The 14075-nt window shown below is 40.6% G+C and overlaps 1 protein-coding gene across 2 annotated transcripts; it reads right to left on the bottom strand.

Moving 5' to 3' along the window:
* Positions 1-3730: 3730 nt before the first annotated feature.
* LOC141780041 (apoptosis regulator BAX-like) lies at positions 3731-14005 on the bottom strand. 2 transcript variants are annotated; one of them, XM_074655102.1, is made up of 7 exons: positions 13675-14005; positions 13465-13495; positions 12621-12669; positions 10088-10252; positions 9799-9937; positions 7470-7574; positions 3731-6389 (listed from the first exon to the last, which is right to left on the bottom strand). In XM_074655102.1, exons 3-7 carry the CDS (start codon positions 12638-12640, stop codon positions 6246-6248), a joined length of 573 nt encoding a protein of 190 aa, XP_074511203.1. In that variant the 5' UTR covers positions 12641-12669; positions 13465-13495; positions 13675-14005; the 3' UTR covers positions 3731-6245. The 2 variants fall into 2 exon arrangements, with proteins under 2 accessions (XP_074511203.1, XP_074511202.1); XM_074655101.1 differs by lacking the exon at positions 12621-12669 and having other exon boundaries at positions 13675-14002.
* Positions 14006-14075: the final 70 nt, after the last annotated feature.

Raw genomic sequence — 14075 nt, 5'->3', positions numbered from 1 at the left:
TCGCTCCACCTCTAGACGTGAACGCGCGTTCACTATACACTGCAGAAGAGTTAGTTTAGCTCTGAGAATATCTAGTGAATGTACAGGGGACGTTAGTGCAGAAATAACTGCTGCAGCTCCTCCAGACCAACAGAGGCTTTCCGTGTCTTGTGAAGTGACGGAGCTCTACAGAGATTTACGTTGTCTTCTCGTTACCGACCGGGTGCCGGTGTCTCCTCTGCTCTCTCCGGCTGCGGGCGGAGAGAGCAGGGAGACACGCTGCAGAGCCCCGCTGCTTCAGCCTGCACTTAGGCAGGAAAAGCCAACACTAGGATCAGATCTAAATCATGTTCATGGAGAGACCTTCGTCTGGTCAGCTAACATTACTGCCAAGCAGCTGAAATATAGAGTGATATTGTGGTTTTAGCTGACGTGTGTCGCCTCACTGTTTTGAGTGATGCTCGTTCAGGTATATTTAGAGCGAGCAAGCGTGAGCCCGACGCTGACTTTCGTTGATTTCACGGCCACAGGTGTCGCTGTTAACAAGCATTTCTGAAAGTTACAAATAGTCCCTTTAATGTTAATTATAATATAGCCTAATGAATTTCAGGGGGGCACAAAAGCTCATTCAGTAAACCCTGGACAGGTTGTCTGATGCCACTTTAAGTTGAATTAACTTGAAGTTAATAAGACTTTTATTTACATTAAGTTAATTATAAAAAGATAGGTTGGTCCCACCATGAAAATATTTGTTATAACAGGAAAAGCGTCTCATTAACACAAGAAAATGTTTTTTTTGTAATGGCAGCTTACCAGCAGGCTGCTGGGTCCGGTCCAGATGTGGTGCAGAGGGGCTCCCTCTTGTGTTCACTGTCAGGTATTGTGATAATGTTGGCAATTAAAATGACACGGCATCAGTTATTTCTCATCTTTTCCCTTCCTTTCCTGTTGATTTCATACTGAAAAAGACAGTAAAGTTATGAGAAATGCAACCAGCCATTCACAGCTGACGTTGTCAAGAGCTGTTGATTTCCAAGATGGCTGCCAGAGGGCATGTTACATCACCTGAGACATGCACCGAGTATATGGCACAGGATGCCCCTACCGGTGATTTTCTACTGCACAGCCATAATAAATGAGGACGAAGGAGGGCAGGACGCTGCTGAGGGATTAATAATGAATGAACACAAACAGACAGAAAGAGGGGAAAACGACCACAGGAATCACACACAACCTCACGTACACAAGCCACGTTTCCATGACGGATCGAAGTGCAATTTAAACCTGCTACACGCTGCTGCTTGAAACAAACAGTAGTAAACATGTACAATCTGACTTTCTGTAAACTCAACACCTCTCCTCCATTATCCATCCATCCATCCATCCATCCATCCATCCATCAATCAATCCCTCTTTTGCTCATCCCTTGTTACCGGCTAATTAATAAAACTACCCTTCCCTGCTAATTGGCTACCGTTTATAGGATCACAAGAGACACCAGGGAGCAAGAGAGAGAGAGGAAGAGAGAGAGAGATAAAGAGAGAGGTAGCGGTGTAGGGGTATAATTATGTTAAGCCAAATCACACATGAACTTGATAGAGCTTATTCTTAGCACAGGGAATGTAGGGAAATGACAGGAAGTTGGAGGAGGACTCAAGTTTATTTCAGTTCAAAGAGCGTTTAACAATACCGATATAGTGAACTTAAGGAAGAGGATTTTTTTTTTTTTAAAAGGACAACACAGAGAGAAGAGGATGACGGAAAGACTGTAAACTAAAAATCTGATCAGTCCCTGGCCTCTTATCCAAAGGCCTATCACAGCAACATGTTCACTTATTTCTTCTTTAAAGGACCAGTGTGTAACAATTAGGGGGATGTATTTGCAGAAATGGAATATAAAATGAATAAGTATGTTTTCTTTTGGTGTATAATCACCTCATAATAAGAATTGTGTTTCCATTACTTTAGAATGAGCCGTTTATATCTACATAGGGAGCAGGTCCTCTCCATGGAGTCCGCCATCTGGCACAGCCATGTTTCTACAGTAGCCCAGAACGGACAAACTAAACTCTGTTAACTTTTCCTGCTGGGGCCGGAGTCGATAACGTTAACCGCTCACCGCCGCCACTCTCTCTCTCTTGCTTCACTACTCACTCCCCTTTTACAGCGTGTCCACACAGGGAACGTCAGCAGCGCGTGGCGACTGCGGAACCTGTTGTTTTTTATTTTGACGTCCATGTTAACAGGTTAGAGCAGCCACACTTTGAGACGGGCTCGGCTGCGTGTCAGCAGCGTCTCTTCTAGAGACTCGAGGTCTCGCCTATTTTTTACTGCAAGCCACGTGGTTCACAGCAACAACAGACAGTGAAAGTGATCTATTGATTGTATATTGACATCATACCAGCAACAATACTACAGTTTCAATGTCTAGATATCTATGTCACGGACATGAAAAAAGTAAAGATTTATTTTTAAATCAACACTTCGTGCTTTCATTTAAAAATAAAAGCCCTCAATCATTTCTTCTGTGGACAGAATTCCTTCATTTGTTAACACAAGGCTTTTATTCTCAAATATGTGCCGGACAGTGTTGTAGAACATGCAGTGACTTTTTCCTGTCTAAAATACATATAAATGACATTTATAATGAAATGAAATGGCCATTATGAGGCAAACTCTATGTAGAAAGAAAGGGCTGACAGCAGCAGCAGAAATGCAGCTGGTGTGAACACCACACACGTGAAATACCCAGCCGTTCAGCGAGGCAGCCGCCACGCGCTGCTGACGTTCCCTGTGTGGACAAAGCGTTACTCACCCACTCTACCACTGGCTCTGCTCCAGATGGTTCTACAGAGGGCCATTCACGATTTCACGTCGGCCACCGTAGCTCTTCAACATGCTTGGTACACAGGAGAGGCTTCAGTCGATTGCAATATGTAACCTCACCGCTAGATGCAGCCAGATCCTACACACTGTTCCTTTAAAACAATATTGGTTATGTAATTAATGTCATCTGGAAAAAACAAAAAAAGGGATTATTATTTTTAGGGATGCACTGATCCGACTTTTTCAAACCCAATACCGATAATGATAAATGGACTTTGGGTATCGGCTGATACCAAGTACCAATCCGATACCAGTGTTTAATTAATCAGCTGTATGTCTCACTGTGTGGAAGTGACTGGGATCATTCTGTTATGTGTAAGGCAACATTAAGCTTGACTTAAAGATTTCTTTCCTGACTTTGTAAAGCGAAATGTAACAAATAAATACAGATATAAATTTAGTGAGTTATTTATTATTAAAATAATAAATCGTACATCAGCAACTTGGCAAAAAAGTCTTCAAAATTAACAGGAATTATAATTCAGGTGTAAACCTTTTTAATGCAGCAACAAATTGGTCAAAACTGAAACAGGAGTCAAAATTCCAGTATATATTGTATATAAACATAAAACTGAATTGAATAAATCGGCCCCGTTGTCACGATACCTGATCCAGCTATATGAGTCAGCATCGGCGCAATATCCGATCCGGTATCGGTGCATCCCTAATTATTATCTTTCGAAAGTTAGTTAATTTACATATTGTAAAATAAAAATATGATTTTCTTTAATACAAATTGCAGCTTTTATTCCAATCCACATAAAACCGTTTATACCATTCTTTCATTTAGTTTTCAGTAATTTCAAGTAAACATTAAACCAACCAGGGGCCATTTCGACCCCAATATAAAATAATTGAAACTCAGTTATTCAAACTTCAACACTTTGTAGCTTTATTTTTACTTTCAATACAAAAGTATACAAGAGACCCTGTTGTCATTACCCTGAAAGTCATTATTAATTGTACCTTGTCAGTGGCAGAGTATTTAGAGGGTAGATGGTTAAAAGCGGTAAGTTTGTTTGATGAAAAATATTTAGCAAAACAAAACTTCAACAAATATTTTTGATAAAATTATCACTTTAATTTGTTTTGTTTTTTCAAAAGGACATTCTGCAGTGTAAAAGTCAACCTGTCAGCACTCTCTGGTGGACAACCTACTGTATGTCATGGAGACACTGCAACCTCAAACATACATTTTTGTACTGACATTTACTGTTATTTAACGGCGACACACACATCTGTGAAAAGCTAAAACCAATAACATCGACCATCAAGATGGATCGGTCGGGCAATAGTGCACAATGACGAGCTGTGGTTACATTAACTGTATAATAACTCTGAATATTTGCATGAAATCAAACCAACACCTACAAAAACTAGTATGATAGACACTCCATTGCATTGCTATTGTTGCCAGAAAGAGAAGTACCAATACAAAGAATTAACACTTCATAGTGGCAACTTGATTTTATTCTCCATCCACCAACGTAAAGGCAACAACTGCTCCAAATCACTTAGAAAACGTAATATTCCCTCACTTCATGTATTAGGAAAGTGACATTCACAGGGCAGAGATTCATCAGTCAGAGAAGGAAACCTTCCACATCACTTCATGGTTTTAAAATGATTTAACTTAAGAAATCATTTGTTTATTTGTGACCACTTCCTTTTTTGTGCAAATACACTGTCAAACCACCATAACAGTAAACCAGAGGAATACAGAGGTTGGAAGTAGGAATTTATATTTACACCGGGATTTTACCATTTTAAAAGGAACCAATAGTCAGGTCAGGTTTGTAGAAACTATGCAAATATATATCACATATCAAAATCCAGTTTGTATCCGATGCACATGGCTCAGTGTCACATGGGACCGTGACTGAACAGAAATGACACTTTTAGTGTGATTAAGTTTTCGTTTCAGTTCGTTTGTCAGCAGGATTACGGAAAAAACTACTGGCCCGATTGTCATGAAACTTGGTGGAAGGGGTGAGGCATGGGGCGAGGAAGAACCCATAACATTTTGGAGCAGGTCTGAATCACGGGGCGAATACACGCATTATTTTTCACTTATGGAAACGGCCTTGGCAGAGGTCTCCGAGTGTCCTTCCTTTTATTACTGACTAAACAGCTGTACCTGATTATAACAGCATCCATGAAACAGGCTACAATGGGAAATGACAGATCAAGAAAATATGTCCTTTTGTAATCAGACATAGAGATCCACTATTCTACAACTAGATGGAAGCCCATATTGGAAATAAATCCAATCTACACTAGGGCTGTTAAAGTTATCGCTATTATAATAATGCAAATTCGTTTTAATGCCACTCATTTCTTTAAAGCAGCTTGCGATTTTTAGTTTGTGGCGGGCTCAGTTTTAAAGCTAGAAAACCTGAGGAATCCATCGGTACCAACCGTGTCATACTAGCTTGTCGCGAAGGAGGTTAAATAACGCTGCAAACTTGCGCTAAATTTCGGCGAGGAAAAACTGTCATTGCCATTTTCAAAGGGGTCCCTTGACCTCTGACCTCCAGATATGTGAATGAAAATGGGTTCTATGGGTACCCACGAGTCTCCCCTTTTTTTATGGTAATTCCAGGTTTGGGCAAGTTAAAGTCAAGTCAGCACACTGATTTGATTTCAGCATATTTTCTATGCCAAATGCAGTACCTGTGAGGGTTTCTGGACAATATGTGTCATTGTTTTGTGTTGTTAACTGATTTCCAATACTAAATATATACATACATTTGCATAAGGCAGCATATTTGCCCACCCCCGTGTTGATATACGTATTAAATACTTGACAAATCTCCCTTTAAGGTACATTTTGAACAGATAAAAATATCTGTGATTAGTTTGCGATTCAATATTTGAATGGATTGGCAGCCCTAATCTGAACATGAGATATGACACCTGAGTTGGATCTCTTATTTGTCCTGGTATAAATCTTTTTTATATTTTCTGTCTCATAATTACTCTGAGGGCAACTTAGGCGACGTAGAGAATACGTGTTACGCATGATACAGTACGTCTTCTAGAAAAATATGTGACTTTCTTTGACACAATGTCTCCTTTCAAGTTTTCCAGTTTGCATAGATAACATTAGAAAAAAAAAAAAGGTAGAAACATAGAGTGTGCGAGGTCAGGCACATTTCACCGTTTTGACCATCTCATGGCAACATGTGATCAGGACATGACAGCATCTGGGCACTTTGTCATCACATGACAGCTCTGAATGACAAACCTGATAATAAACCTGATAATAATACCAGATAAACCTCTGGTATAGTTCGGTCAAATACCACCCATTATTTGGTAAAAGCCAATAATTACTTAACACAATGGTGACCCAGGTCTGGTGTGAGTGTGTTTGTGTCTCAGAGCTGTCTGGTTAGTCTCCAGGTGATGATGCTTCCTAGAGTCAGGCCGGCGATGAAGATGACGGCGAGGCCGAAGCTGTGAGAGCTCAATGAGGATACACTCTGCACGGACGCCACCGCTAATTCCGAGAAACTGTTGATCTGTGGAGGGACAACTCTGATCATGTCGTGTGTCATAATATCCCCTTGAGAAAATACTGAAGGAAATAATACATTTATGCAACTAAATTACATTTCGTTCATTCATTCATTCATTATCTGTAACCGCAAAGCCTATTCAGGGTCGCGGGGGGGGGGGTACACCTAGAGACACGTAGAGACAGACAACCATTCACGCTCACATTCACACCTACGGACAATTTAGAGTCAACAATGAACCTAACCTGCATGTCTTTGGACTGTGGGAGGAAACCTGAGAACCCGGAGAAAACCCACGCTAACACGGGGACAACATGCAAACTCCCCAGAGAAGGACCTCCAATCCGGGTTTGAACCTGCGACCCTCTTTCTGTGAGGCGGCAGTGCTAACCACTGCACCACCACATCTATACTTTTTTCATAACTCCCTCTCTAATATCAATTTTATTTTGCTTTCATTTGAACACATCATGATAACGTCATTTAATTAACCTTCGCCCAATTCCATTTCCAATGTTACTGAATAGAGCTTGAACACATCATAGTGTAACTCAATGAACCTCTGTTAACATTAGCTGTTAGCTCCATTATTTAGCCAAGCAGGACTGTGCTGCCCACCGGCTGCTAACAGCTAACGTTAACTAGCTCTCCTGCCGATTTCAACACATGTTTATTGTTCACTGTGCAGCATTATTGTGTTTACTGCGTCCTTTTGGACTTTAGTATTTTGGCATCAACTTGGTATCGAAGTATCGGTTCTCGTGACATCCCTAATCCTGATGATGTTGATTGAGGACTGTCCGCGGCGCCCCTAATCATTTTGAAAGAGCAACAGCCAACGGGGAAACTCCACCACTCAATCCACCAATGGTGTAACTTCATCACTCACTCAGCAAGTCACAGACAGACTTTCAAGCTTTTATGGCTGGCCAGATCTGAGATAAATATAGCTTTATCTACGTTGCTGTATAATCTCATATAGTGAGGCTCAATGAACAAAGGTCTGTGTTCCTGTGAACGCAAAACTAACATGAGTAGAGGAGTGCTCTGAAAGGACCAAGATGGAAGAAATTAACAACATACCCATCCTCCATGTTCCCGAATCCAGCCCAATAGATTGTTTCTGAAAAAATCCACGGTCCACCTCATGATCTCCCTCACCGACTGAGGGAGGTGAGCCTCCACCATCTGATGGAAAACAAAAACACAAGGTTCATACACAAAGTGAAGCTGCTGCCTAACTCTGTGGTTCATTTCAACTACATTGCCGGATCTTTGGGAAAAAAAACTGCAGCAGACCGTGAATATTACTCTCGTGTGTGATTGTTGAACATGTCATTCCAAAGTCCGTTATCAACGCACAGAAAAATGTGCCTAAAGTTGGGTTAGCAATTGTGGTGGCAGTTTCTGTTAAAACAAGACACAAACCAACGTAACAACTTATCTTTCAGTGAATTTAATAAAAAGGCATACATTAATAACTAAAACATCTGCAGATGGACTGCAGATGGACTCACGAGCACAGCCACCTGTTGTGGACTGTGGCAAGTGAGCCCCGAATACAAAGAGTAGTCAGTATTTATACATTTAAAGCATAACATGAAGATAAGTGCAAAGAAGAAAAGAAGAGAAGGATAGAAAGTGTATCAATGCGTCAGCACACAGCAGACAACAGAGCATCACAAGACATAACAAGTATTTCAGCAATCTGTTGTTTGCAGTTACAGAGAACTAAAATGTCAGGTCACTGTCCTATGGTGACGAAGTTGAACATGTGAGGCCCTGAGATTATCTAAAGGTACAGTGTTAAACTGCAGATATGAAAATTGCCATTACACAATCTTATGGCAGCCTGATATTGGTGATAAATGATGGTTTGACCTACCATCAGGCTCTGCGGTGGGTATCAGGTTGTGCCATCGTAGATCTACTGAGCCGATCACAGCAAAGCACACACCTTCTCTCTCTTTACTGTCAGTGTAAATGACTGGTTAGCGATGTGCTTTCCTAAACTGTTACAAGAGTGGCTGGATGAAGCATTAAGTTACTTATTTAGCGCCTGGCTAGTTAGCTAGCTAGCTTGCTAATTCCACCATGCTACAGTTACCGAACATAAAAAGCACCACATGAACTGCTGGGTTTGGTGCAAGTTAATTCAACATTTAGCCGGACTTTACTATTTTTAAATTAGCGTTCATGATGGTTGTTACCCTTTCATTTAGCTTATGCTAATCGCTAGCGCTAATCAGTAATGCTAATCACTAGCATGCAAACTATTGTTATGATTATGTTAGGTAAGAATGCTCTGAAGGGTCCTTTATGGTGACAAAATACAGTGAAAACATTTGTGAATTTGAGTTTACATGCAAGGCTGGGATATGTGTATGCTAGCGATTAGCATAAGCAATTAACAGACTAATTTAAAGGGTAACAGGTACGCGTCACGAATAATCCTCTTCCCACAGTCTGGACTCTGCCCGCAGAGTCGGGAGACTCAGCATTGATTTTATAGGAGGGGTTGGGTTTGGTGACGAAAGCTGCCACCATATACGCTATATGCCACCTGCCACCAGATCAGCCAATAGCAAAATTCAACTGCAATAGCTGGGTTTCAACCGGTAGAGGTTAGTCGGTAAGTAAATCCACCAAAAAAATGCAATATGTCGCCATGCTTACAGTATCACAATATATTGAATCGTAACCCCTGTATCATGATACGTATCGTATCGCCAGATTTTTGACAATACATAGTCCTATCAACAACAAAACCAAATACCCATATATATTGTTTTTTAGCTGAACAATTTGAGGGGGTTTAGTTTTCTTTAAATCCTACTCTCACCTTAGACTAAACTACAGTGGCTTGGCCCAACTGGCAATTTTGTTAAAGGGATAGTTTGGATTATTTGAAGTGTGGTTGTGTGAGGTACTTATCCATAGTCAGTGTATTACCTACAGTAGATGGCGGTCAGAACGAGGCAGGCAGGAGTACCAACACAGGAGCAAAGTAATGTACTGCTGTGGAAGGGCGCAGCAACAAAACGTATTCCAATATCCGTTTAAGTGTACGATATATTTAGGATATTTTCACCGCTTTATCTTGCCGCCAGATGGCCCATTTCGATGGGGAACTGGACTAAAAGTGAAACTAATCTGTACTGTTTTTGTCAACTGAGAGATAAGTTTCACTCTCATTCAGTTCCTCATCGGAAAATATTCCAACTACTTATTTTACATACTTTACTTTTTTTAGGTCTGTCTTTTAGGCGTCTAAAATACGTTTTGCTGCTGCCCCCATCCACAGCAGTACATTACTTTGCTCCTGTGCCGGTAATCCAGTCTGTTCCTCCAAACTTTAGATTTTCCCATGAAAATCCATTCTGAACTGCGGCATAAAAGAAGCTGTACCCACCCTGACAGCCAGCCTGCCACCAACGTAGAAGAGCACAGCGATCCTCTCCCAGGTGATCCCAGGTGCAATCACTCCTTCTGCCACTTTCTGAAACCTGTCCCACGTAGAGCCGGAGGAACAACCCACCCCGTCTATCGCACTGCAATAGAGACACAAGAGAGGATAGGCGCAGAGCAAGTAAAAAAAAAAAAAAAAAAAAATCAGAAACTTATATCACATATAACACCGTGCGACAGACGTCTTCAGTATTCTACCATGAGTACTGAGATACAGTGGCTGAGAGACTCACTCTTGGAACTCCTTGTTGTCTCGGACACTGTCGCCGATGATGCGGATCATTTTGCCCAGCTGGGTCACCATCTTCTGCTCCTGCTCAGTCTTTACCTCCACAGCCAGTGGAGTGAGGGGTGGGACGTCCTCTGAGGGCAGGTCCTTCAGCTCCTCCTCTATGACCCTGGAGGACAACAGGACGTTAAAACACAGGCCCTTTCCCAACCTGACCCCTGCTCTCTAACCCTGCACTGTGAAGAGCTTTTTAAAAAGGTCCCATATTGTAAAAAGTAACATTTTCATGGCTTTTATATTATAAAGCAGGTTTAAGTTCTTTATAAATACTGTGAAAGTATTGAAACGCTTAATCCACAGAGAAATACACATAGCCCATATTCAGAAAACTGAGCTTTTGAAACAAGCCGTTAGGATTTCTGTCCATTTGTGATGTCACAAATCTACAATATTTAGACCATTTCACAGTTTTAAATGTAAACATACTAAATGGATCCCAGTTTATTTCCTGTTGCAGTGTATGTGAATGACATCAGCTGACAGGAAATAAACATGGACCCAAACTGTTGCCTAGCAACGCAATTCTGTTGCAATTCCATTGAAATGTACTAAAATGGTGTTTCAGACAGAGGGTAAAAACAGCTATATCCACAGAGACAGTATGAGGAAAATAAAGGTTTTTTTAAACATTAAAGCATCTAAACATTTTCTAGTAGAAACCCAAAATACAAGTAAGAACCTGAAAATGAGCACGATATGGGACCTTTAAATTGATGTGTGCATATGAGACAAATTAAATTCAGCTCAGGACAAAGAGATGGCTCCATTTATGTTACTGTACATTGTAATACAGTGATTTTTAGGGTAGGTATCTGCTGCCAATATCACAACAACACTATTTGCTCCGTTTCTTGTTCGAGACATGAAACGTTTCTCATTTAAGATCCCGACACATCGAGCCGACAGTCGGCTGTCGGACAGTTTGGGGCCGTCGGTGAGCGCCTGTCGGCCTATTTTTTGCAGTGTGTCCTGCACCATCGGCATTAGTCTGCCCGTGTCTGAGGTTTTTCGGGCCAATACAGCATGTTGAATCGGCGGCGCCCGTCGGTGTAGAGAAATCACTCTGATTGGCTGTTCCTCTTAAGAAAATCAGTGCACGAGAAGAGAAACGGAAGTGAGGAAAACAAGCCGACGAGTAAAGTCAAGAGGAAAAACACAGAAGACTCTTCTCATTTTTCATCTTCATCTCATCTGATCATTTCAACACACGGGTAATTTCACAACCACATGAACATCTGGAATGAAGCTAAATGGTGAGTGAGAGTGGTGTGAAAATGGTCGGCAAACGCTGCTTTGTTTCATGTACGTATCATAACAATGTTTTTTTATATCCACCGTCCTCGGCCTTCCGATTTCCCTTTTTGAATGACAAATACAGACTACCGCCGCCTGCTGGTTTGGAGAGTTATTTCCTCTTGATTTCACCCGTTCACCGCACACACAAATGCCATTTCGAAAATAAACACACTAAACTAAGGTGGAGTAAAACAAAAAATAAAAACCCTCAGTTAACTAATGCAACAAGTTGGGCAAGCTAACTACAGCTAACTAACTAACTAACTAGAAAGACAAACTGACAAACAGATTTATCGGTTTGCTGCTCAGACTCAAACGAATATGAGTGCGCCTGCAGCTTGGAGGATGACCTTTGACCTGCAGCTTCTACTATAGTCATACAGCATATTACCATTTTACCAACAACCATCTTTTTTTTTTTTTTTTTTTTTTTTTTACTTTGAGCATAAAACTAAGTTATTTGTCAAAAAAATGGCAAACAGTGTGGCTGATCAACTTAGTCAGGATAAGGATTCAAATAATTATGAAATATCAGAAATGGCAAAATACACTGGAAGGAGGTGGAGGGGGGGAGGGCTTTAAGTTGACAGGAAACAATAAACTTTGCAGAGGCGGACGCACCCATTTCTGAAAAACAGCAAAACACACTTCAGTGAAGTTTTTCCATTTATTGTCTTCCTGATATGAGTCATGATATAAAACACACACACACTTTACGAGTGTGGTGTGATTTACTGTAAACGGCATGCATGTCGGTGACCTGAATTGAAACTGAAACTATAGCTTTAAGTGAGCAATTTAACAATGCAGAGTTGGCCAAGAGAAGGTTGTATTTTTCAAGTTCAAAATTGCAACACAGACTTTTACTAAATGATGCTTAGCAAGTGAAGTGGAAGTAAAACAAAACAACAGACTATTCAGAGTTTGTTCAACTGTGCTTTAGATATGCTGGGCAGGGGCTGGAGGAATAATCTGTTTTAGGTCAGGGCACATCATTATTTTCATAATTGCTTGTTTTCCCCTTTAATCTACAAGGTGTCAGAATGTAGATGAAAAAAAGCCAATTAAAACAACAGTCCAAAATGTATTATTATGACAAAGAAAAGCAGGAAATCTTCACATGTGAGAACAGCAATAGTTATGGTATTTTTGACTGAAAACTTGAAATTCTAAATAATTACCGTAATAGTCGCCGATTCATTTTTGTAGCTCATCTCATCAATTAATTGACTGATTTCATTTCAATGCAAACGTTATTACAGACACACAGGAGGGTCCATCGCAATACAAGAAAAGAAAAACTAAAATACAAGATAAAACCACAGCAATTCATCATTCAGCTCTTCCCGCCAGTGTTTTCTTAGCCTGGATGAGTACACAGTGCTGCTCTTGTTAAAGCCTCTTTGATGCTGTTCTAACTCATCCAAGTGACGAATGAAAATATACATCAAATGTCTTAAAAGTGCCTCACATGTGGGAATACCAGAGGACACAAACAGTTGACTAACACTATGCCATCTGGGAACCCGAAGCAACAACCTCATTGCATCATTGTAAGCCACTTTTCTTGTACTTTTCTTGTAGCTACACACCAAAGATGAGCTGTATACAAACTATAAGCGTGCAGAAAGCTCTAAATAATTAACATTTTACATTTACAGAACACATACTGAACTTAGGAAGCAGCATATTTGCCTATGCAAACAGTCTACAGCCCTGTCGATAGAGATCTCTGCCATCATTCCTGTCAGAACATGGCCAAGGTATTTTATGTCCTTGCATGCCATGAGAGTAATTTCACACACAGTAAAACACAGTAAGAACTACTTTCTTAACTTTTCTTCATCTGACTATCATCACATTCAATCACTTAAGTTTTAGTTTACATGTTAAGATGTGTTTGAGGACCCATCCGGATCCAGAATGACACTTTTTACTTTGACTACTTTTGATTTAGAGATATCTAGAAAATGATACAACATGATTTTAACGTAACAATAATTGATTGACTGAATTGACACTTACTCTTTGATGAGGGCCTCTCCAATCCGAGCATCTGTGGAGGAATCAAACAGCATTTAGTGTGTTAAACATCAGGACCTCTGGCTGTCTATAATGTGATCGCTGTTAGATTAAACAGCCGCGGGCGATTTGAAAACACAGCGATGGTAAATATGAATGTTAACCTGACTTTAACTTGAACTATACGTTGAAAAGAGCATTTAGAAAGCTTACCTGACATGTTGTTTCCTTCACACGCCATGGTTTAAAGAAAAGTATTCAAAAAAACCTCCTAGAGAAACTTCTTCACTCTGAAACTCCGCCTCCTTCCTCCCTTCCTTCCTCCCTTCCTCACTTCCTTCCTTCCTTCCTTCCTCACTTCCTTCACGTCACTGTCACATAAAACCTTCTTTAAAATCCTCAGCTGGCCATTAAAACTATATCTATATTCTCTATGAAGGACAGTCCGTGAATAAATAAAACAAACACACTTGTCTGTCGAGTCCTCGAAGAGGTCGAAGAAAAGTCCAAACGGGGCGGCGCAAAATAACTGTGCTTCACTTAAATACCTCCGTGTAGAAACTTGAGCCATGCTCTTCCGTGTTCTTCATGTTATGTTTATGCACATCAGGGAT

This window comes from Sebastes fasciatus, chromosome 13, assembly GCF_043250625.1.
Source record: "Sebastes fasciatus isolate fSebFas1 chromosome 13, fSebFas1.pri, whole genome shotgun sequence".
In the NCBI taxonomy this organism is placed as follows: Eukaryota; Metazoa; Chordata; class Actinopteri; order Perciformes; family Sebastidae; genus Sebastes; species Sebastes fasciatus.
Note: the sequence above shows the minus strand (reverse complement) of the source record. Positions and strands in the feature narration are given on the sequence as shown.